Source organism: Diadema antillarum, unplaced genomic scaffold (assembly GCF_040938485.1).
Source record: "Diadema antillarum isolate AM-2024a unplaced genomic scaffold, OU_Dant_1.0 seq00001165_RagTag, whole genome shotgun sequence".
NCBI lineage: Eukaryota > Metazoa > Echinodermata > Echinoidea > Diadematoida > Diadematidae > Diadema > Diadema antillarum.
Genome location: NW_027271972.1, coordinates 279,246 through 303,443, shown reverse-complemented (window position 1 = coordinate 303,443; position 24,198 = coordinate 279,246). Strand labels below are relative to the sequence as shown.

General features: G+C 39.2%; 1 protein-coding gene across 1 annotated transcript in view; it reads right to left on the bottom strand.

The window, feature by feature from the left end:
• Nucleotides 1–24,198, bottom strand: part of LOC139744365 (guanylate cyclase soluble subunit alpha-2-like) — a 151,746-nt gene that overhangs the window by 14,914 nt on the left and 112,634 nt on the right. Inside the window, exon 6 of the mRNA XM_071654805.1 lies at nt 10,148–10,633. Within this exon, the coding sequence (XP_071510906.1) occupies nt 10,148–10,633 (486 nt within the window). The remainder of the gene's footprint in view (nt 1–10,147; nt 10,634–24,198) is intronic.

The window sequence follows — 24,198 nt, the reverse complement described above, 5'->3', positions numbered from 1 at the left end:
CTCTCTCTCTTCTTTTGTTCTTTAAAACAACAACAAAATAATGAAGTGTTTCACCCTTGCCTTTTCAATGCGTTGTCTTTTGTAAGGCGATCGCTCTGTGGTCGTTGGGCACCATATTTGCAAAACATTTTTGGCCATTTTGTGTGTGTGTGTGTGTGTGTGTGTGTGTGTGTGTGTGTGTGTGAAATATGGTTGTTTAGGCAAGTCTGATTTTACTGGCTTGTAACAGTCTGCGTTGTTTGTATGCTGACACACTTCAGTCTTATTTAGGTCAATTTGTATCCTTGACGGAAAAGTGCAACCGCGACTGCAAATCAAGGAAGGACGATCCATACATAGACGTAAATTTTACTCTTTTTTTAAGGCAGATATCATGACAGAACATCACACATACACACACACACACACACACACACACACACACACACACACACACACACACACACACACACCACACATACTCACACACAAATACATAATATATATACATTATGAAGCTTTGCTAAGTTCAAGATTATGGTTGTTTCTCTTTCTCTTAAAGAGGGCGGGTTGAGAAAATTGCTATCTTGATATAATTACTACGCAGAGTCATGTTCAAAATGTTTCGGTTAAGGAGATGTAAAGATAGTGAAGTTTTGAGATAGAAAACATATACTAATCACACGGAAAATCACATCAAAGACAGCTCCCTTTTGTACTTCGTGGGAAGCAACAGATGATGGTTGGAAGATATCAAAATCTTCACTAAGATCTAATATACATTTACGATTCGCTGCTACCACAAGTACCTGTCTGTCATCTGTAAGTGAATGTACGTAAGGATATGTATGGAAAGCGATGTTGGTTTTTGTTGATTGTTTAAGGACGATTATTTCTTCTCATTGCCAGTACTCATGTGATCCTCGTAATAAAGAAGATGGCAACACTCAAAGATGAGGATTGCAGTTTACCTATTGCATAGACTGGATGTACACATCTTGTGTACAAAATGAACACTGCGATGTATCATACATTCACAAGTGTGTGTGGTTTTTTTTTTTAACTTATTGCCAATTTCACAGACAGTAATCGGATATAGCTGACAGATCATTTCAGAGGCCTCCACCCGGGTAGAGTTCAGGGAAAAGTCATTCTGAGATATCATTGCAATATGAACAGCCTGAAAATGTATAGGGTTTAAATGATGTGAGCACCCCAATATTCATAGTCTACCTGTCAAAATGTAGATGAAATTAGAGTGCTTTCAAAACACGGTGACATTCATATCTTGGCTTTGAACGATACCCTCATGGATGATTCTATCAGCTCAAAGACGAGTTCATAGGCATTCAAGATTATGACCATCTTCGTAAAAACCGTATCCAAAATGGGGTCGGTAGAGCTATTTATAGTAGCAACTCGATTTCTTACCTACTGATAAACTCTGAAAGGTTTGATTTGCTTACAGCTTTATTGATCCAGGTACGTCCTAAGTGTTCCAAGCCATTTTTTTTTCTGTCGGTACGGTCCGCCAGATAGCAGAACTGAAATCTTGAAGAATGCTATGAGAATGTTCTAGCTTCTGTATATACTTTCATCTTGACTATACCGTGGTGACGGGAGACATAAATTTTGACATTGGGAAGCAAACTAATAATGTAAGCCATATGTATCTACAATTTTGCAAAGAAATTAATATACGGTATTTAATACAGTAAATAAATACCACTCGATACACTCAAGTATCGTGCAAACTTTGTACTCATTTTCAGATGTATTCTGATAATTTACGTTTTTGCTAGTATTACAAAATTATGCTCTGCTTATACATTGTGTATAATTTCTCTATTCATTTGATGGAAATGAAAAATAAATTTGAACTTTGAACAAGAGTTTGATAGATTATAATTATGTTAATAAATAAGTTCGACATGCTCAGAGCTCATAGATTCAATGTGGGAATATTAAAGTGATAATAATCGTGATTATATGAATATGAATTTTAAAAATCTAAAGATAAAAAAATTATATAAATCATAACAAAGTAAATTTAGAAGCTTCTTAAAAGCATTTTCAAAAAGAAGGTCAAAATGTAAAAACTGGCCCCAAATTCAGTTCCGGCTTCGTGGGGTCACCCATGCACCATCCATAAAAGACCTTGAAAGAAATACTCACTGAAGTATTTCCTCATTTTTATTGTTCTCTTTTAATTCTCTACGCTGGGGGTGAGGGTTCTAGGGGCCATTTTGGGCCAGGGCCCATCTATGTTTGTAGGGTGGTGATGATGGGGGCATGGTGCCCCATCTGTATGAAGATTCTGTCACCCTAGTGATACTGCCTGCCAAGTTTGGTGGCAAATCTTGACCATGTGTACTCAAGATGACTGTGAATATGTGAAATTTATGTCCCCATATGGTAGCCCGTTAAATGAATAAACAAAACTATATAAAACATGTCCTTGAAAAGGGATATCATGGCACTAATATACTAAATCTCTCAGTACAAACTTGCTCTTAGCACAGAATTATTCAGGGTCAGAGAAACCTGTACCAAGAAACATCACCTGGACCCACATCTACGAGAAAGTCTCTCCATTCCCCCCCCCCCACCTCGAACAAAACAAAATAAAACCGCGACATGAAACATACTTCAAGAAATCTCGTATCAACTACGCACGAACCCGACAGATCAACAACCCCTAGATCCTCATGATGCGCTAATTGAGAAGTTGCGAAATTGATTACAGACTAGAATCGAACAGTATACATGGTTTAGTCTGTGTTAAAGATTCAGGTTTGGATTTTAGGAAGCAAGCTACAGTTGTGAATGGAAACGTGTCTCAAGAACGCAATGTTACGTGGGGCGGGCCTCATCAGGGAAGTACCCTCGGCCCATTCCGTTTTGTGGAAGTTATGTAACAATTATTACACAGTATCCCTATATGCAGATGATGCTCGCCTTTATCACGCATGAAATAATCAGTATGACTTGATAGAAAAGCGTGTTAACAAGGATTTGAAGAAGATAGCAGAGTGACTCAAGTACAATGGACTTCTACTTCTAAAATAAAGCAAGCAAGCAAACAAACCGCTCAGGTATGTCAGGTAAGCCATTTCAATGATCTAAGAAGGGAGAGAGAAAGGGGGGGGGGAATTAGATAGTTTCCCGTAGCTTTTAGCTAATTCGTACCCTTATACTTCATCTTTAATCTCAGCTTCATGGATAGCTGGAGCAGAAAAACGGCTGTTTAATTTTCTTCACCACTTGACTTGGTTTGTGATGGATGAATCTCATCGACTTTTCAGGAATGGAGCCTAGTTAGCTAAAAATAGGATGATACATGGGTTTGTTTGCTGGAAAAGGAAAATGTCGAGCAGATTATGACGCGACTAAAGCACTTCAGTTATCAATATCAAATTGCCATTAACATCTTGAAACTGCGTGTTGTCACAACTTTTTGAAATAAGTTGATATCAAAATGTATTTAAAGATGACGACAACAGCATATTTGGAGCCAGTGTTTGTTAAGTGCGATCAAAACAAGGAGAAAAGTTTCACACATACACACTGGCAAGCACACACACACGTACACACACTGTATTCCATTTTGTTTTCACGTTAGTGTCTCTTTTCTGATAAGATATGCACATTGCCTTCTGACGTGTAATTTGACAGCCTACAATCGCTGACATCACTGCTCCGAAGGCGCCGCCTACGGCTCACGTGACACGCCATGGGCACACTTAGCAACACGAGGACTGACGGGGTCAGGCGTTGCTAAGACAAACCTTGAAAAACATTCTGGTCGACCCTCACCGACGGCTGTATCCTACGCCTATCAATCAAAGAGGAGCTGAATAAATACATAAATTTCCGGGAAACGACTTGAGGGACGTCTAGTCTTACAGGAACTTGTTCAGTAACGCGATGACAGTGGCTTCAAGTACTGACGAAAACGATTCGCCTTACATCTTCTCTTCTCTTCATAAAAACGAGGCAAATTATCCAGAAACACTCCTTCTCAATATATATATATATATATATATATATATATATATATATATATATATATATATATATATATATTGCTCCGCCAGTAGATAGGCAGATTCGATTGAAAAATCAAATTAATCGGAGGGAAGTATATCAAAAAGGTTTATCATGCAATTTGATTAAAGCATTTACAACTAGGGCAACATTCAAACGATTATGCATGGCTACGGTTACCGCTTGATTTTGTCCTCAGACTTTTGAATGAATTATAGTGCTTAAGGCTATTGACATTTCAAAAATAAACCAAACAAAAAAGGAATGTAAGAAGCTGAACATTGCCCTCGTCAAGGGCGGAAATTTGAATGCATGGCGCTGGCTTAAAAGAAATCAACACGTATGTAACAGAGACTCCAACCCCAAGCACCTTCTGATCTGGAGATTCTCCCGCCTGAAACCCTTAGCAAACGGGAGACTCCAACTTGATGTGTGCGAAGCGCTAAATTCCCAGGGTTCTAGATGCTCTCTGGTGCTATCTAAGGCTTATTTTTTCAACATACGATAGAAATAAGTAAGAAATTCTTTCCAACGGGAGACAAAGAGCCAGGGCGGGAGAAATTAAATCTCAAGCGGGAGAACGGGAGATTTTGCAAAAATGGGTTTTCGGCGGGAGATCTCCCGTCGAAAACGGGAGAGTTGGAGTCTCTGATGTAACAGCGGCCAGGATGCCATGCGATGTACTCTCAACGTTTGTATCAACTCGCGGGGACGAATGCAGAGAGTAGGAAGAGGACTGGGCAGCCCGCCACCAATGGGAATCGACTATTTGTCATCCGTCAGACTAGTTTCAATTACCGAGATGACAAGAGGCCATTTGCTGCAGCTGCTTGGCTTCTGCTCATGCAGCAGGTAATGCATATGCAATCCGCCGGTCAGTTTCCACGGAAACGCGAGTGAAAAGTTACAAACTTTTCTAACATCCGAGTTTTCTTTGAAAAAAAAATAATCTTGCTACCTTTATAGCAGGTTGCATCTAGCGAAACTCTTCACAAAACGAGTTAATAGCTTCCAGAACCATTAGTTTACGCTGTTACAGTTCAGTGCCGGTATAAGAATAAATATTCTTACATCGAGTTCTTAGACTGTGGCCGTATAATGCACGGGTAAAAAAAAGGCAGCTCTGACATTAACACTCTTGCGTGTTTGTTTGTGTGTGTGTGTGTGCTTTAACAGCAAATCACGGTTACGGCGTCAAACAGCGTGGAATGCATATATATATATATATATGTATATATATGAATATATATGTATATATACATGTATAATATATATATATATATATATATACAAATATATATGTATATATACATGTATAATATATATATATATATATATATACAAATATATATGTATATATACATGTATAATATATATATAAATATATATATATATATGTATATATATATATATATATATATATATATATGTATATGTACATCAAGTTCAAGTTCAAGTTTATGAAACATTTATTTTCCATCTTTTTCATGTAGGAAATCACATGCATGAAATTATTGTACAGGAAGGCAGAACCTCAAAAAAGCAGAGCTTGTGGTGAGCTGCCTTACAAAATACATTACATCACAAACACAAACACGAAAAAAACAACAAAAACATAATAATAGTTCCCATGGCAATATTGAAACGAGATATGTCTCAAAGGGAGATATTGTAGTCTAACAGAGAGGCAACAGTGAGTATGAAAATATGTGACGAGCTACAGGTATAATATATACATGTATGATATATATATATATATATATATATATATATATATATATATATATATATTTGTGGGATATGTAGGTTTTCTATGATTTTGTAATCATAAGTCAAACTTCATATTGCAATCATATTTCACACTGTTCTGGATCCTCTTTCTTTCAACTGCGATGCACTACATGCTATCATAAGAGTGGCGTATAGATGTGCTCATATCGTAATGATAAAGGTATGGTGATAGATGTGCATGAACCGTTTCTTTTTTTTCGGCATTATTTCCCTTTTCATATGTAACTCCACGGTAGCAAACCCAATTCAAAAGCAAGGGAGTTTTTTTCTTTTTTTCGTTGCACATCCCTCTTCAGAAAGCGGCTGTCACTGAGCGCGCTGCATCATGAGTTAGCCCCGGGAAATCGGCAGCTGACGACACAATCCAATGATGAGCACTCCTTATGTCACGTGGTGATCGCCCTTCGGAACACGCAGGGCCCATTTCACATCGTGTCATTTACCTCATGGGTTTTTGCGATCGAGCGCTAGTCTAATCTAACTCATCCATCACTTTACGCATTGGGGAAACCACTCGCCATCCACGCAGCACGCCGCCGTATTGTGTACCTACACACTTTCCATATTACGTCTTTCCCTCACAAGTGATATTTGCCATTAGGGAAATTTGTATGATGTTCAGATGTTAGTTCATGTGGGGATTTTTTTTTCCAGAGAATCAATAGATAAATTGCTAATTTCATCAGAAAGTAGGCCCCCTGAAATAAATTACCTCGTATTCAGGTTTTCGGAATCACTTAGAAGTGCAAAAAGAACATACAAACAAACAAACAAACAAACAAACAATTTTTTTAAACCGCTATTACTATTCATATCGGATTTGTATCTTTAAACAACACGCAGATACTACGTGTATTATATGTTATATAACATTTATTGTATATTATATACGTTATATATTATATTATATATCATATTCATATATCAATATTGAAAAAATATATATATATTCTCATATCAATAGTGAATCGCATATGATTTTTGTACTTGTGCATACATTTGAACAAGTTTGCAATAAACTCACGACATAAGGATGATAAAACGAATGATTTATGGGATTAAGCCCTTCCTTTTTCGACTTTGACATATTCGTTCCAACTACAAGGCAATTCTACTTTCCGGTGGTTTATTCATGAAAGCGTTATGCGTGTAGATTCATGAAACTTTCAAAAGGCACTTGGAAGAAGCGTTTTTTCGTATTCCAAAGAATAACAACAATAAAAACGTGTCGTGTGGTGCGTGTTATCCAGTCTTTAGTGTAATCCCGATACTGGATGTAATTTACCCCTCGTTTCCTTCCCTCCCCTCAAATGTTAAGGATATATGAATTTAAAGAGACACTGTATTAAGGATGAACTATGTTTTTATTCTTGTAACTCACAGCCTAGCACATATATATAGTTCATTGATTGATTGTTTGCGTTTTACATTTCTAAATTATAGTGTCCACGGATAAATGATTTAGTATTCAAGCAATAAAGTCATGGGACGTTTTACTTTTCTTTTACTTGCAAATAGAGACACAAAGAATTAGCCACAGAAAGATTTATTGCGAATATTGATCTTGACCAAATACATACGTTTTCAAGGAAACAATTATAGGCTAAAAGTTATCGTGTTTTATCTGATATCTGAAATAAGTATACTGTTTATCAACTCGTTTCCCCATTTTTTAATTTCATCTTGCACACTAGATTGCGCAGCTGCAAATTTGACAACGATTCTTTTAAACGAATTAAAAAAAAATTATGATGATGAATGGGCTGACTGAGATATAAACAGCTTTCCTAAAACTTGAAATGAGACCGACCTCTGCGAATATTTACAGGATGTTTCCTCAACAACAAAAAATAATAAAAACAGAAAATGAAAATATTCAAATGGGGGAAACTTGTTTATATGTTTCATTTCTATACGTATGTAGACTGAAGGAGGTGTGCTATGCCAAAAATTACACGATAAATTATGGCATTTCCTCATGCAGGAAAATTATCAATCTAATCTAGAAAGCAAGAATTAACGAATGTTAACTGGTCATTTCTACGCCTATCCATGCGGTCGGTGAATTAAAGGGATTGTATAGTATTGGTTGAGATGAGGATTGAGCTTTTAACTTTTTGCGAAATACTAAGAAACCACTTATGAAATGAAGGTGTCGGTGCAATATAGTGCTAACCCACAAAATAGTCATTTTGAGATAATCGCTGTTGAATGTTTGGAAAGTCCATACATTGTACATTATAAAACATGAATGCATGCATTTTTTACCATCTTATTGGTTGAATTCAAATATGATATTTTCACGGAGGTTAGAGTGAAGGATAGGGATTATGAAAATGCATGTAACTTAATTTTGACAGAAGTGTGGGTTAGCACTATATTGCACCGACCCCTTCAAATGTTACAGAGCATCTATGAGGGAGCCGAAGTTTATTTGATGAAAATCGGTGTCGAAATGGCTGAGATATCCAAAAACAAAGTTAAACAAAGCGAACCTAATAGTGGGTCCTATCTTTTACTAGGGTTCCTTGTTTTGTAGATCTCGGCCATTCAAAACCAATTTTTATCAAATAAACTTTGAATTTCTCTTAGAATGACGTGCTCTTTCATATTTCATAAGAGGTTTCTTATTATCTCACAAAAAAGTTGGAAACTTGAAGCCCCATCTCAACCAAAACTATGCCATCTCATTAATGTAAAAGTACATACACATATACACACATACACAGACTCAGATAGACACACACTCACAAGTATACTTTATGTGCACCTATTGGAATGCACGTAGACAGTTTAGCCGATGATAATCACTGTGCTTCGCTTAAGTCTCTCTAACTATTTTACCAAAACTTCACTCTTCAAAACGCAAAACTCAAAACATATAAAAGCTGATATTCATAGTCAATAAGCATAACACCTGCATAAGTTAACTTATAATTGGGAATGAATACTTACTCTATCAAAACGTTTTGAAGGTCTTCCAACTGAACTGAACAGAACTAAATACAATCAGTTTTTATTGATTACAATGTCGGTCCTAATGTAAGAATATTCGCGTATAATTATATGAATGATGACATTATAATGCATTGTCCTTTATCCCACATAGGGCATTATGTTTGTTCTTGTGGAAAATTTCTTAATTGTCCTCTCATGCGACGAACTATAGCTATTCATATATCAAGTAACTGTCTATTGTTTGATGATAAATAACATGTGTTAAAATACTAACTGGATGTTCATAAAACAATATGATGGCAGCATTGAGGATAAAAGGATCATAAAGAAACGCGTCAAGAAATACATCATGATGTCAACTTTTGTCAATGCCATCCATTGTTAATTCGTAATGAAGCACCGACATTTAAAGACAGTGGAATGAGTAATGCGAGGATAAATGCTTCCTCGAGCAGTCATTCGTTAGTTGATGTGCATTATTTGCTGTATTCATATCTTCTAAAGACAAAATAGACACTTATAGTGCTGTTTTCTCTCATATTCATCTATTTAATGTCTTCTTCTCTCTCTCTCTCTCTCTTTTTTTAAATGACACGCTAATTTTTTAGCACGTCGCGGTGCTCAAAATTGCAAAGGTGAATAAATAAATTCCCGGCAGCTGGTGCGACGCTTTGGGTGATTGATTGATTTGGCCGACAATCGATGGAAGAGCCGTCGAAATCGATCGACTAATTGCAGATTACAGTGTCAGCAGGGCGAGAGAGGAGGGTACGGAGCGCGCTACAAGGTTAATTGGTTGGGATGATCGTCTGCTCGAATTCCGATATACCCACATCGATCATGACCACCACTGCCTACAACAACAACAACGACAACAAAAGGGGTTTCGTCGTAGACAATGGAATGAGGCCCTAATTGCGATACAGGTATTCCGGTTAATTGAGAGGTGACGCAAAATTCTGTGGAATGTCACACGATCTATTACCCAGCTTGCTTGATGTAAGCCTAAGGGGAGTTTCTCCATGCAAAGGTTTTACATACACGATGATAAATGTGATATCGCATTCAGTATCAGAAAGTGTCAAATTCGGGGAAACTCTCCCTAACTAGTTTTCTCAATAAATGAACGCAACCTACTGACTTCTGATTATTCGTAAGAGGGGAAATGCTTGTCAGTAGTTAAAACAAATCTGCATCATGATCTAAATAATATGTCATGTACAAACAAAAGGTGACATGATATCCATGAAAATGGGCTGACAGTCGCTATATATACTAATACGTAAACACATCGTCCGCTTGTTGGTGGGTGATCTTCTATACTAAACAATAGGAAAATATCTACGAAACTAATTTGACTGCAGTGTCTCACCTTGTAGACGTCTAACACACCGCAGAAGGAGTCAAACTGCGTGTAGAGTGTGTTGAGCATGTTGACCACCATAAAGGGCGTGGCGGTCGAGCAGATGGCCGTGAAACCCACGATGTCGGAGAAGAGCATCGAGACGGCATCGGTGGTCTCGGCGGGCACCTTCTCGCCGCGCCACAACTTCTTGGCGATCTTTTCCGGGAAGATCAGATTCAACAAGTCCACGTTCTTTTGCCTCTCCTGGTCCAGGTTGCCGCTCGCCTCCTCCACCTGTGACTTCAGCTTGTCCATACGCTTCTTGAGCCCGTCCTGCGCTCTGCTCTCCTCGCCTACCAGTATGAGGTCCCGCGTGGCGTCGTGGATGGGGATGTCGGCGAGGTAGAGACCACGCCCCGTCAACTCCTCCAGCTTGGAGACCCGCGGGGAGCCCAGGAAGAGGACACAGTCACTCTCGGGGATGTAGATCATCTGACCAGTGACTTCTATTGACTGAAAGAGTACCAAAAAACATTAAATTGTCAGATATAGTCGGTATTTCATCGCGGTAAGAAAATCATTTAACGCAACTATTGTCCAAGGATTTTAATGAAATGATGTGTGTTATAACAACAATGTTATCAACTTGTTTGCATATTTAAAATTTTCAGTATCCCTATTAGCATAATAACCTTATTTCTGTTTCAAAACATTTCTGTTGGTTGCCGATATTAGCTTCACTTATCAATAATAGTCAATTATTTTGTGAATGCACTTACGCTTATTAACCATTACTCTAAACAGTTTACAGGTAATTCATTAATGCCTGTATTGCATTCACACCATCTCATTACAACAGAAATACAATAGCATAAGAATTAATCAAAGCGATCAATAGTTTGATTATAGCTTCACCGCTTCAAGCAAATTCGATAAGTGGGGCTAAATGAGTACAAAGCACTTTCCTATGTGATAGAGAATGCCCCACTGGCGTGACTCAGCGAAATGATGCAAGCCTGACCGGGCTTCATGCCCGTGACCTTGGACCCGCCTAGTCTTGCCTTCCGCTCCACGTGTTTAAGGCCCCCGTGCCTCTTTTTCGTTCTGCACATCACAATTTTCAGACCGAACGCATCTTCAAACATAAATGTCAAAGCACGGGCATTGATTAGCCTAATAGAAGGCCATGCACACATCGATTGGCGCTTTCGCAAGAGACTCGAGTTGTGGCTGATAGTCAACAGGTATGACGCTGGCCTTCGCTACCCATCTTCATAACTCAATTAAGCTCGAATATCGACTACATTTCAAATGACATGTCCAGTCAGGCTATTTGATCGACTTTCTATCACAAAAAACGGGAGTACCAATAGGTGTAATGGAGCACATGCGAGAAGAAGAAAAAATAACAACAACAACAACTATCTCGAGCGTCATTTCGAGTCAATATTCTCTCACGCAACATAATCGCTATTTGGGGCGTCAACGTTTTTGCTATTTTTAAGAACGTTGCATCCTATTGTTAACCTGACATAATTTTACGCGGGTCTGGTCGCGTAATGGAAGGGCAACGTACACGTATCTTGCAGGGTGAATCTTCATGTGAATGTACGTGCCCCTTTAAGACTAATTCGTGAAGTTAGGAAGGAGAGATATACATGGTTCATCATGCTTTTGGGTGGAATAAAGAATGTGGTTGCAACGTATAGGGTCGTATGTCCTCTTCTACCACGATAAGGCATCAACACACAAACAAACGCACAGACATACAATCAAGAAATAAGAGCAAACATAAATTAGAAGGATCATATGAAAAAAAAAGTTATATAAAGTATAAGCCGTCTTAATTTAATTCTCTTTTTTCCACGATCAAAATCTCCCCTTTTAACCTCTCTTTTTTCCAATGTCGCTGAAATCTTACTCTGTTGAAATTTAACAATATCAGTTTGACCAGACATGTTACCCATTCTAAGAATTTGTGTCTAAATGCAAATTTTTCGACAAGAAGTGACATTTGTTCCAAAGCAATCAACAGAAAGTGTAACATTCCTTAATAATGCCAACGAAAAAGGTGAGGAAAAATAAATTTCAATATCGTGCAATTTCGTCCTGAGGTAAAAGACAAGGCAAAGACGATCCCCAAACGTCCGATTACAAAAAATGGGTAAGAAGAAATCTGCGACCTTATCTCACTCTCGCTTAACAAGCTAACTCGCGCGGGCATTGCTGACATTAATTTCCGTCAACATGTGATTCCTGATCTCGCCCGGTAGTTTCCCTGGGTCTTTTTTTGATATGGGATATGGATCGATTGAGACGCTGTCGTTCGCCACAGCAAGCTTTCGTGACAAAATTTCAGGGAAATGAAAAAGGTAAAGGAGACGTCTGTTTGTCAACTCCACTTCAAATGGAAAGGTTCGCGCCTCCTTTTCTCGAGCTAACGGAGATTTAAAAAAAAAAGGACGGGTTGAAAGGCAAAAGAGGCTACTGAGAGAAATACCTTTCATGACATAACTTTTATACCTAGGAAAAGATAAACAGAGAGCCACAAGTATCAGGAATGCGGTGTTTCGCCTGTCGCTCTGTACGAGGCTGCGTTCGATGCTTGGCTTAATATGTTGCGTTGTGCACCAGTCAAAATTTATTAGCGGACATATTGAGTCCATCATCTTCTGATCACATACATTTCGTAAAGCACTGCTGAAAGGGTCTTCCGATTCCTGCAAAATGTCATCAATAAAATGGCAGCTGATATCCAAATGCCATCGGGAAAACTTTAGACCACACCGTTCGCCTATACGAGGAAAGAAAAATTAATGCCCGCTGCAGCCAAACTCTTTCATTTTCCGCCGTCTGCTATGGGTAATGGAGACATCATGAGCACAAGCCTTGAGATTATACAAAGTTCAGCATATATGCGTGTTACTTATTAGCATATAAAAGACTTTGTAAAAAAGACTTTGGGTAACAAAACTCTGAAAAGCTCGGCAAATCTCCCGGCAGATTTGTTATTGCACAGAGAATGTGCATGATATATATATATATATAAAATAGCATATACATACTTATGATACAGGCCGGCAGTGCATGACAAAAGTTATAGTGCACGCAAAATATAACGATTGCAGACGATAACCCACTATCGATTTGATATCGGTTTTTGCTCCCTCATTTTAATCATCGAGTACTGAATCCCGCACCTCATCGACGCGATTGCGCCACAACCGCGATATGCTTTGCTCGATATCATCGTTATTCTCGATTCTCACTGGCTATGCCAGCGACTTATCTGTGTGGGATTAGACTTTCAGCGGTAGATTTAAACATGGAAGCTGAAATGAACATGTTCGCTACTTTTACAGAGACTGATCTATATAAACAGTATCTTAGACAATAAGGACACAAAGGATGCCATCAAATACGTATTCCTGCTGTTCTGAAAAAGGAATAAATCCGACGGATATTGAGCAAGTCAACCCAAGATTGATTGTGCCGCTTTCTCCGTACATTCTACGCCGTGGAAATGGGTAGCGTGTGTACGGTATACGCTAAGCGCTCTTTGATCACTCTACGCTATGCACTTTTACTACGACATTTACAACACACTCTCGGAATCCACTTGTGCAGCAATGGTGACTTCAATGATGCCTGGCACGAGCCTTGTGTTTAAATCCAGTAGATCCCTAATCCTACAAAACATCATCTAGTTCTGGTCCTGGACCCACAGTGCAGTAAGTAAACTTAGGGCGTCTAACGTGTTACTGTGGTAGACCTATTGTAGGGTCAAGTGTTAACTAACGTTACCTCTGTCCCTCGTAAGTGACGTAGGTCTAGTAGTATAAACGTTAGGCCAGGGCCCCTAGACCTAATCTATCGTAGGGCCTAGAAATCGTCAACTTAGATATAACCACGTAGACCCTAGACTCTATAGTTGAATTTGGATCTTCAGGATTTTGTCTACACAGGTTCAAAGAAACTGGTATTATTGCTTGTCTAGACACGTGTAGAGTCTTTTTTCAATTTATCTTGCCTGGGTATGTATGCTATTTTATATAACACATAGTGCATGACATCTTATTGCACTATAACAAGTACCAAGCACCTCCAAATTCTGAATTTGTCGGTGCTTATATTGTTATAGTGCACTCAGCCTCATGCACTATATATATAATATATATATATATATATATATATATATATATATATATATATAATAGTAGAACGCATAATACCATAAGATCTCAAAGATTTCTCTATTCACATGTAATCAAAGACTATCAAAAAGATGAGTTTTTAACACAGATTTGAATTTATCAAAATCTGTAATGCATCTAATTCTGAGAGGGAGATTATTCCATAATGATGGTGCCATTTTCCAAAAGCCCTATCACCAAATGTTTTAGATTTGACACTTATTTCAGAGAGGAGATTTTATGTATATATATAACTCTGTGTAAAATAGAAACCACTCTGAATGTTAAGAAAATATCTCACTTTAGGTCGCTCAAGGTTTTGCAAAGACATTTCTTTTCGTAGGGGAGGGGAGTTGTATATTGTTCGTTTGCAGGAATTGATTACGCATGTACTGTCGAAACAAAATTCTTTTAGGTCGGTTTTTAATATAAGCCTCACATTCACACTTGGCAATCGATGTCTTCTATTATGCAGAAAAGGAGAATTTATATCACCCGTCGCGGCTCAATATAGTTGCTTCTGATTTTTAGACTGTAGCGCGAAATTTGTGGATTATGCCTTTAAAGCTGGGCTGAACTTTCTGCTCTTGATATTTCTGTTATCTGCGCTAATTTCAAGAAATGGAGAAGTCTGCTATATTCTCGGTCTTGGGAGTATGCTTCAGCCTTCGATGTTTTGATCTGATCCGATCTATTTTGATTTGTTTTGATCTGGGTTACGCATAATATTTTCAGCCTTTATTTGCGGATTAATGAAAAAAGAGAGAGAGGGGGAGACGGAGGGAGAAAGAGTCATTTGCAAAATCGATATGAGAGATGGATTTCATGATTCTCATCATGTACGTTTGAATGTCAACCTCAGAAAGTATCAGGAGCAGAAATGACGTCGTCACGACCTTCAGCCATCTTCCATTGAGCTGCACATCCCTCTCCTAAGTGGTCGTCGTAGTTCGAACTAATGAGTCGATTATATTCACGTCGCCACTTTATGTCGTCGGCGACTTTGGCGCATTAAACAAGATAACGAGTTTATATCAACACTGCCCATACGTGTACACTACAGGCATTGTAGCAGCAAAATACCGCAGTCTTGAAGTGAAAAAGGGTATTTGTTGGAAAGAAAAAATAGATGAATACACAATCATGTATATCTACGAAAAAAATGTTACACGTGTATCTCGAGGGACCTTTGCATTTACTTCTTGAATAAACATATTTTGTTGTTGTTCTGAGCGTGATAACCTATGAGTTTACAGTGCAGAAATCAGAGCATGATTTGAATTTCTTTTCTGTCTGAAATCGGATCTGCCAAAGGTTGTACCGTCATCGATGTTCATCTCCGGAAATTACGAGACAGATTCAAAGAGAATGAGAGAGGAAAACGAAGTAAGACAGACAGACAGACCGACAGATAGAGTGACAGAGTGACGGAGAAATGGAAGAGTAGGAGAGAGCAGAGAACCAAAAAGACAACTGACGAAAATAAAGGCTGTATAATTGTTGAATTGACACTAAGAAAGCCCTTAATATGCAAATTTGTCCCTACCGTCTGCGTTTGACGGGTCGGCATCGCTTCGGATCTCGAGCTGGAGTTATCCGTTAATTTTCCTTACTTTTCGCTCGACGCCTAAAAGATCTCATCGTGTTGAGTTTGCACGAAACCCACGTTTTATCATGAATGCCGTTTTCTGTGCACCGTCACATCAATACTATTCGATTTCATATTGCAAGTTGTAAATTTGCCTTTAATTCTTTTTTTTTTGTCAATCACAGTCTTATGTTTTATTTAAGGGATAAAGTTATTCCTTTAAAACACGGGGTACTTAAATAGACATTCAGCGTAAAGTTATGTGAACAAACATGCATACTGTCTTTGAAGTCACGTAGGTTTCTGAAGACAGTAGAATATGATTTCATATTAGTATGTTGTGCAAGATATACATTCTGTTCTTCTTTTGTTTATTGACATATATCACCTCCGGAAACTGTATTCTGACATTGAATATCAGAGCGTAAGTCTAACTCGTTGTCTTCATTTATTACAAGCTAAAGCAACTAAATCATAAATGACAAGAAACCATTAGATATTGCTCTATATACATACATTAAAGCTGAATATGATGGAGTTGGACATGGCAGTGACCTGAAGTTCATAATTGATTTCGATACGTTTTTCTCGAAAGAAGTGTGCTTGTATAATGGACATTTCGTAGTCAAATGGACGCAACGCAGAGACGTTGTAAAAAATGTGTAGATGTGCACTTCTAATTGAAATTACAAATTTTACGTGAAGTCGTTCCAGAAATTACGATTTCTTGGCTATAAATGTTTCAGAATCACAAAGATGAATATAAAGACATACCGCATCAAATAATATATATAAATAATATTTTATCTTTTCAGTTTTCTAGATGGTGACAGTATATCGTGGATATCCCCTGGTGCTTTCTTTTGAGATAATCTCAACTCCTATATATTTAGAATACAAATCCTAATGAACAATAATGAAGTATTCATTGCGGCGTTACAGGTAAATGCACCTGAAAGAAATCAAATACAAAACACTCAACTGTGTTGATGAATCTAAATGGGTTTTTTTTCTCGTTGGATAAGATATTTTCTATTTCTATCTGTAAAAAAAAAATCCCCTTTTTTCAACGTTGGCGCGGTTTTCTGTCGAAAGCATAAAATTTGATTTTCTCCTTTTATTTCTTATTAATTGTTTTAGCTACTGTTGATGACGAAGCAGGGTAATTGCGCAGCTGAAGCCTTAAGGTAGGAAAATTTAGATCACTTAAGGTTTGTGTCCGCGATATCGACAATGATGTTGGAGGCTACTCTGAGTCGAGACAAAAACTATTTAGATTAACGGACTGGTGGTGTCAAACATTAAGGTTATTTAGGAGCTCGCAGCTCGATCAGAAATGTCAGTTGACATGTACATGGCGACGGTTTTTCAGTGCTACGGAAATAGGAACTCTGCGACGGCTTCAACCTATCAACCTTCGGCGCGCGGCGCTAAAACATGGCGAAATTTGGGCATAAATTTGACGGCAACGCCGATAAATTTTGCCGCGATGTCTGCTTGCGAGAAGACAGGGTGAGCGGCAGTGTGACTACAGCTTGCTCCTGTAGGCTTTCATCTGGCCTAATAAGCGACACACGGCGCTTTTCGCCGAATCCCGGCATGGAGAAAAAAAAAGTATTTTCTACGAGTGACTACGATTAATCCAATTATGACTAGGATTCGAGTTGAAGCGTCGTCATCAAGGCCCGAAGTGGCATCAAAATGGAAGCTCACATGTCAACGCGGAAAGGCTGATGGTCATTCGTTACTCAGATGGTAAATGCTTCAGGCATCCAAGGAGAGAGACAGAGGAGAAACAAAAAGAGAAGAAGAAGAGGAAGAGGAGAAGAAGGAGGAGGAGAAGGAGGAAATGCCGCATCAATTTAAATCAAGTACCAAACGTCGAGATGAGACGGTCCCGAGGCAGTCCGAAGGCTCTTCTTGTCTTGGATGGGCGTACAGTTCTCAACATATCATGCCCTCATAATACAGATGATAAGTTCTTGGCTGACCTCTCACACCAAAGATGGTACATCAAGGAATGATGATGATGATGAGGATGATGATGATGATGATGATGGTGATGGTGATGATGATGATGATGATGATGATGAAAATGAAACTCGCTGGTTAATTATTGTCAGGTGTTTTTTTCTGTTCATACTTTCTTGAACTCACGTTTTGTACACAAAGTCTTTCCCTGCGAGAAAGTAAGCTTTATAGAGTTGGGTATCCGATGAGGATCGTCCTAGAATTCACGTCAATCAATCACCTGAACATGAATGACTCAGAAATTAGTGAACTCAAGTGAATTTAATTCAACCGTTTGCTAAAAGTTCGAAATAGGTACCACATCCTTCACTTTGACAATTTCTTTCCTTCGATAAGTTTCTTGGGTCCAAGCAATGACCCAGGTACCCGAAGACCAACCTAAATGCAAACCCGGGTCACACCCTTTGGAAAAAAAAAAAACAGACGTGGATTTAACTTTTGTGACATCAGGATGTGAGATAAACACTCGAGGAGTACTGATGATAATAGGTTTCCTCCTCTAAGACCTCACACTTAAGTGTATTGACAGGCGGAAGTCATTACAAGGAGGGAGAGGGAGGGGGAGGGTAGAAAAATGGGGAGAGGATAAACGTTCAGAGATGCGTATTTTTACGGTAAACAGCGGTACCATTCGGCGTGGCTTAAATGTTGGTTTCACACTCAAGAGGCTTCCATTACCGCTTAATGAGCGACGATGTACAGATGTGCGTATTATTCAAGCTGCCGTCTGCTTACTAATGAATGAACTTCGAGAAAACTTTTTTACGGCAAATCTCTTACGGCTGTCTAAACACCGCCACACAAAACTGCAACATACTCAGAGACAGCCTTCCTCTCGAATGACATCACTGATATTACTGATTTTATCATTTTTTCTAATGTAATGCTCTCCAGTTTGATGTTTCAAAATAAGGTTTTCGTAATTACCTTCCAAGCTGAGAAGGCAGGTTTTCGGAGGTCAACTTTATTTTTTTTTTCTACACTGAGAAGAGGACTGCGCTGAAGTGTGGTTAACGCTTATCTACGACTATCTGTTCATGGCTGAGTGAGTCAGTCCTTGAGTGCACCCAGCTATCGAATCTTCTGCAGATTTTCATCTCTTAGATCGCATCTTCATGCTCGGCGTCATTTTTCCGATGTCCTGTTAGTCTTATCTCGAGGCTGCGATCCGAGGACACATCTGGCCCTCGGTATTCGTGACCCAGGCACCACAGCAGACACAATTAATCAGTCGCTTTAAATAAGTCCATGCGGGTATATCGTAAAACAATGGAAGGCGTTGGGATGGCAACTACTTATATTTCAAATGATGGGAATGCTTGAAATTCGAGGAACTTCTTCAATAACACATTATCACATTACGTTATCAAGTGAAAGTTGGGGAATGTTTGATAGGTAGTCCCGAACTATAGTGCAGAGCACCGTAAGAGACAATGTCAACTGATCGAGAAAATGGTTCCCTTTTTTATGCACGATTCCTCGTGGAACCAATGAGGTACCAGGCGAGCTTGCCTCGAACCCCTTCGGTAGATCTACGTCAGACGCCCCATCATAATTCTAGGGAAAGATAAATCTGGTTTTAAAGGGAACGATCAGAACTCTGTAGGGAACTGCAAAAACTTGTTAAATATGACTTTCATGGGTTTGGCGAGGTAAACTCTACTAATCACTCTGAAAATATGGTCTTCCTTCTCTAGACTAGCTTACTTTCTCCTTGAGGAGTCGGTGCGTTGCTCGTCTCATTACGGTGGTAATAAAGCAAGAAACCAACCAACTAAACTACACATGACATCCTAGCGTCTCGTCACTCATGCGTTCTGCCCGACAAACGCGTGGTTGCACATCGCACAAATATGTTTATATCGCAGCCTGGAGAATATGCCTGACAACCAAGCCATCGACGAGGAAAATACACCGAATCTCGGCAACGGAGAGGATATGTCGTGTCCGACGGCCGTCTTGAACTGTGACCGAGAGTCCTAGCAGAATTTGCTGGGGCTGTACTGCTTCAGGCGCCAGATTAGATTCACAGAAGCGGGTAGCTACTACTTTGGCTGCTTGCTTGAACATGGGGTAATGTGCTCACCAATGCAAGAGATCAGAGCGCTTTCAGGGAAATTGTCCAAAAGTATCAGTGGAAGATTGTAAAGGTGCATAAAAGTAACATTCTCCTCTCACCTTTGAAGCACAGTTCAATGTTATGGTCGACGTACATCGCAGAGTTCAAAAAGTGCCAGTAAACTTTGCTCTTGGTTCAACCTGTGCCATGAACCAATGCCTAAATCTAAGATAAAGATTCTGGACTTGTCACCTCTAGAAACCCTGAGGAGCAAGCAGATGGCTGAGAGACTAGGCGCTGTGTTTGATGATAGTACACCGTAGCTCTTGAATATAGAGATAGCTTTATCCCGAAGCTGCGTTAGAGCTAGTTCACGCTTTTTTACCAATAATATTACACACCACTGGACTCGTGAACATGTCATTGTAATGAACATGCTAGTGTTTTTCTTAACTGCCTAAAAATGTCAGTGATCACCTTCACCAAGTACTCAAAACTCTGGGACTATTTTGCAGCTCATTTAACTTCGTATTTCACATTTATTCCTCGACATCGTACATCATACGAAATCATTCTCACTATTCTTGTGAACCTTCAGGAAGAGCCGCCGTAGCTCGGCGAATGAAACCACGACAGACCCTCAGTGGCGAGGCTTCATGGTTCGATACCCCTTACAGCATCTTTTTTTTTTGGCCTGTGGGCAAGGGACATTATCTTCATTGCATCGGCTTAAAAGTAATCGCCTCTGATAGCTCGCTCATGGGAGTAAAATATGCATTTCCATTCCATGTTAATGAATTCAAGCCATTATATTCTGCCGATGTTAAAAAAGCGTATCCAAACTCACAAATACGCAATTATGTAATCAGCCTGATTGATTACTATGGACTACCCCGTCCGTCAACTTTCAATTCGATGCAAAGTTATGGTTGCGATAGACTGCATATGCTGAGTCATGGCTATAGTTTGTCGGCGATTAGCGGGCATGCAGCTCCTCCCACTCTCTGTTTTATCGGCCTCCCTTCGGGGCTGCCCTCAAGGAATACCATATTGGAAAACGATTTGACACGGTGACTGGATTGCATCTTCTTCGATCAGCATCTCAACTGGTAGGAAGATGTCAACAGACAAGCGTGAATAATCACCGTAGTTTACGTGGAGGGATTTCACGGGGCTAATCCCACGGAGCGGCCGCTGGCAGCCTCGGGTCATCCAAAACCTCGGCTGACTTCTAAGGGTCTCGTGGGATCGAATATAGTCCGTAAGGATGATAGCTTCACGAATGAAGCTGAAACGTACATTCCAAACAGGTAATAGCTATTATTCACTGCGGCATTGAATGACTTAATTGAAGCCATATTTACGAATACCGACACCAAATTAAAGATGATATATATTCATTTCATGTTAAACTTGGAAGGGAAGTACACGACTTTTTTTTTTCTTTTTGTTAAGAACGTATGGTTGAGATATTAAACAATGTCTTCGATTATATACTGGTAAATATTCAAGACAATTCGTATCGGACGTCTTAAAAACAAAGCCAGTCATAGTCAGCATCAATTGGTGCACAAAGAGGAAACATGATGACAGGACAGTACGAAACTTTCTTGAATAAAAGTGATGTAAAATTTACTCCTACCATCCTGAACAACCACACGTCTAAAGAAGAAAAAAGAAAATATAACCATAGCAGCATAACACAAAGTGAATTAAAGTATCTGAAAATGGAAAAAAAGAAGAAGAAGATAATCAACAAGGAACATAGGAACATACGAAATTCACACCTACTTCTTTGGAAGAATGTGAGGGCTCGATGAAAATTCTGTTGAGTAACCCTATAGTTACGGATTATTAGGGAACGCGGGGAGTAACATTACAAGTAGAAAAGACCGCATTGAACAAATCATGGAAAAAGTGAGATTCCCCAGACGTACTTGTAAAGTAAAATTAAGCTAATTTGTGTTATTTTGTCCTTCACAGAGACGCAGCAAGAACCAATTACACTATGCTTATAGTGTCGGGTAATGGTGAGTGTCCGTTTAGTAAGACATTAGTTTATTTTCACAATACTGGTAACCCGCATCTTTAATTCTGAGTAAAAGTGCATTAACTTGATCGTCGAGATCTTTGCTGTGAACGAAATCAATATTTGACTGAATCATTAAATCGATGTGTGAAACTTAAATTGGAAAAATGTCCGTAACTGCACAAGTAACTGCACCAGGAAAATTCACTTTGATCACTGTAGGATTGTCTGAGGTGTAGCAGATCAATGCAACTGCTTTTTCTCTATCCTGCAAGGTTGAAATTCTATGGGTCCGTTAATATAATGTTACAAGGAACATTTCAGGATAAGATAACATGCGTTTCCCTCTTTGTGCGGTGGAGGGGGGGGGGGGGGGCAGGGGGTTTAAAGAAATTGTCCGTGGTCAGTCTCCTTTGCATTTCCTCCATGGGGATTCAACTGTAGGAAATAATAATCACTGTTTTTTTTTTTTGCCCACTAGTATACCAGGAGGGAAGCGCGCTGAAGAAAACGTATGATCCCAACATCTCACAGTGCTGACCGCATATTCGCCAATTTTAATGTTGGCTTCTAGTTTAACCACAAAAACCCATTTTCTCCTCCGTATCGCATACCACAATCTTTGCCAGGCTCGCACAGGTAAGTGTGTGCGCGAGTGTATGTTTGTTTGCGTGTGTGTGTGTGTGTGTGTGTGTGTTTGCCTGTTTGTGTGCATACAGGTGTATAATTGTGATGTAGGGCCTATACGGTCGTTTCCTAGGCAGGTATGGCTGGATGTACACACGCACTCCATTTTGGAAACACCTCCTTTAAAACTATAATGGACAAGGAAGACCATTGTTATAGCAAAATACGTCATGAACTAAGTCATGAAAGTCACAACTGTTAGAATTGAGAGGCATGACACTAACTAAGCCGGAGAATCGTCCAGAACAGATTTGAGTCAAGGCGACTCCTCGAAAGCAAGTTAAAAAGAGTTAAAACATACCGGAAAGAGATTGTGACCTGTGTGAATCTACTGCAGCTCTTTTTGGTTTTGATTTGTTTCTTTTTTTGTAAGTGTATGTTGCTTACATAAATCGCAGTCATAATCACACCTCTCATAAAGGTTGGCCTTGTTTTGTAAGTCTCGCCAAAAGTATTCAAAGAAAAAATATATTACCATTACATTATATCAAATAGCCATGCCAATGGATAAGGATCGGGCTGCTATGGTTCAATGAATTCGACCACTTATATTCTTAATCATCGGTTCGAGTCGAGCAGTATAGTACTAAAAGACGAGGCGTCTAATCATGATTTTCACAATAGGCTATTCCATCAAAGGTGTGCGTCAGATCGTTGAATCGCAATTATGGAATGCAAAGGCTCCTAGCGTGGGAAGGGGAATACCCCCTCCTACATCCTTCCCCCACGTGGTCTACCCCCACAGAGTTACTACTCTTCTATGATTGACAAATTTCTAGATACTCCACCAGAAGTTTGCGTCAGATCCATGAATTTCAATTCTGAAAATGCAACAGCTCCCTCAAATGGGAGTGGAATAGCCCCTCCTCCCCCACACAAGCGCTCTTCCCTTGCTCGGTGTGAGCACACTTCGGGGGAAGACAATTTTCCGAGTATTCCACAAAAAGTGCGCCTCAGATCGTTTCATTTCGATTCTAGGAATGCAAAAGCTCCGTCGTGTAGGAGGGGATATCCCCTAGCTATTTAGTATATTCTGATATCATGTCATGTACAACAACAATATTTCTTTTCTCTTGCTTGATATGTCAATTCAAAAATCGAAAGCAAGAGACCTCAGAAGGTGTGAGTGCACATTTCATCTCTCTAAAAAGAGGTATGTCATATTCAACTTTCATAAGGAATATGTCTAAAAACAACCCAGTATATTTTTAATGCCATGCCTCCTACGTAAGTTGGACTTTGGAGTCAAAGGGGACTGAGCTTTCGATCCCAGCAGACTCTTCGTCTGAGGCAAAACGACAAACAAAACAAAAGAAAAAGTGACCGATGTAGTTTCCATTCCATCCCTTCCCTACACATTTCACTTTCATGTAATACATTTAAATTCCTCCCATCTCCCGTGTAGGCGTTGTACATCTTTCACATTACGTGTCTCCCAATACCTTCCCTGCAGGATTATGCATCATATTCACCTGACGATCACTACGTTCG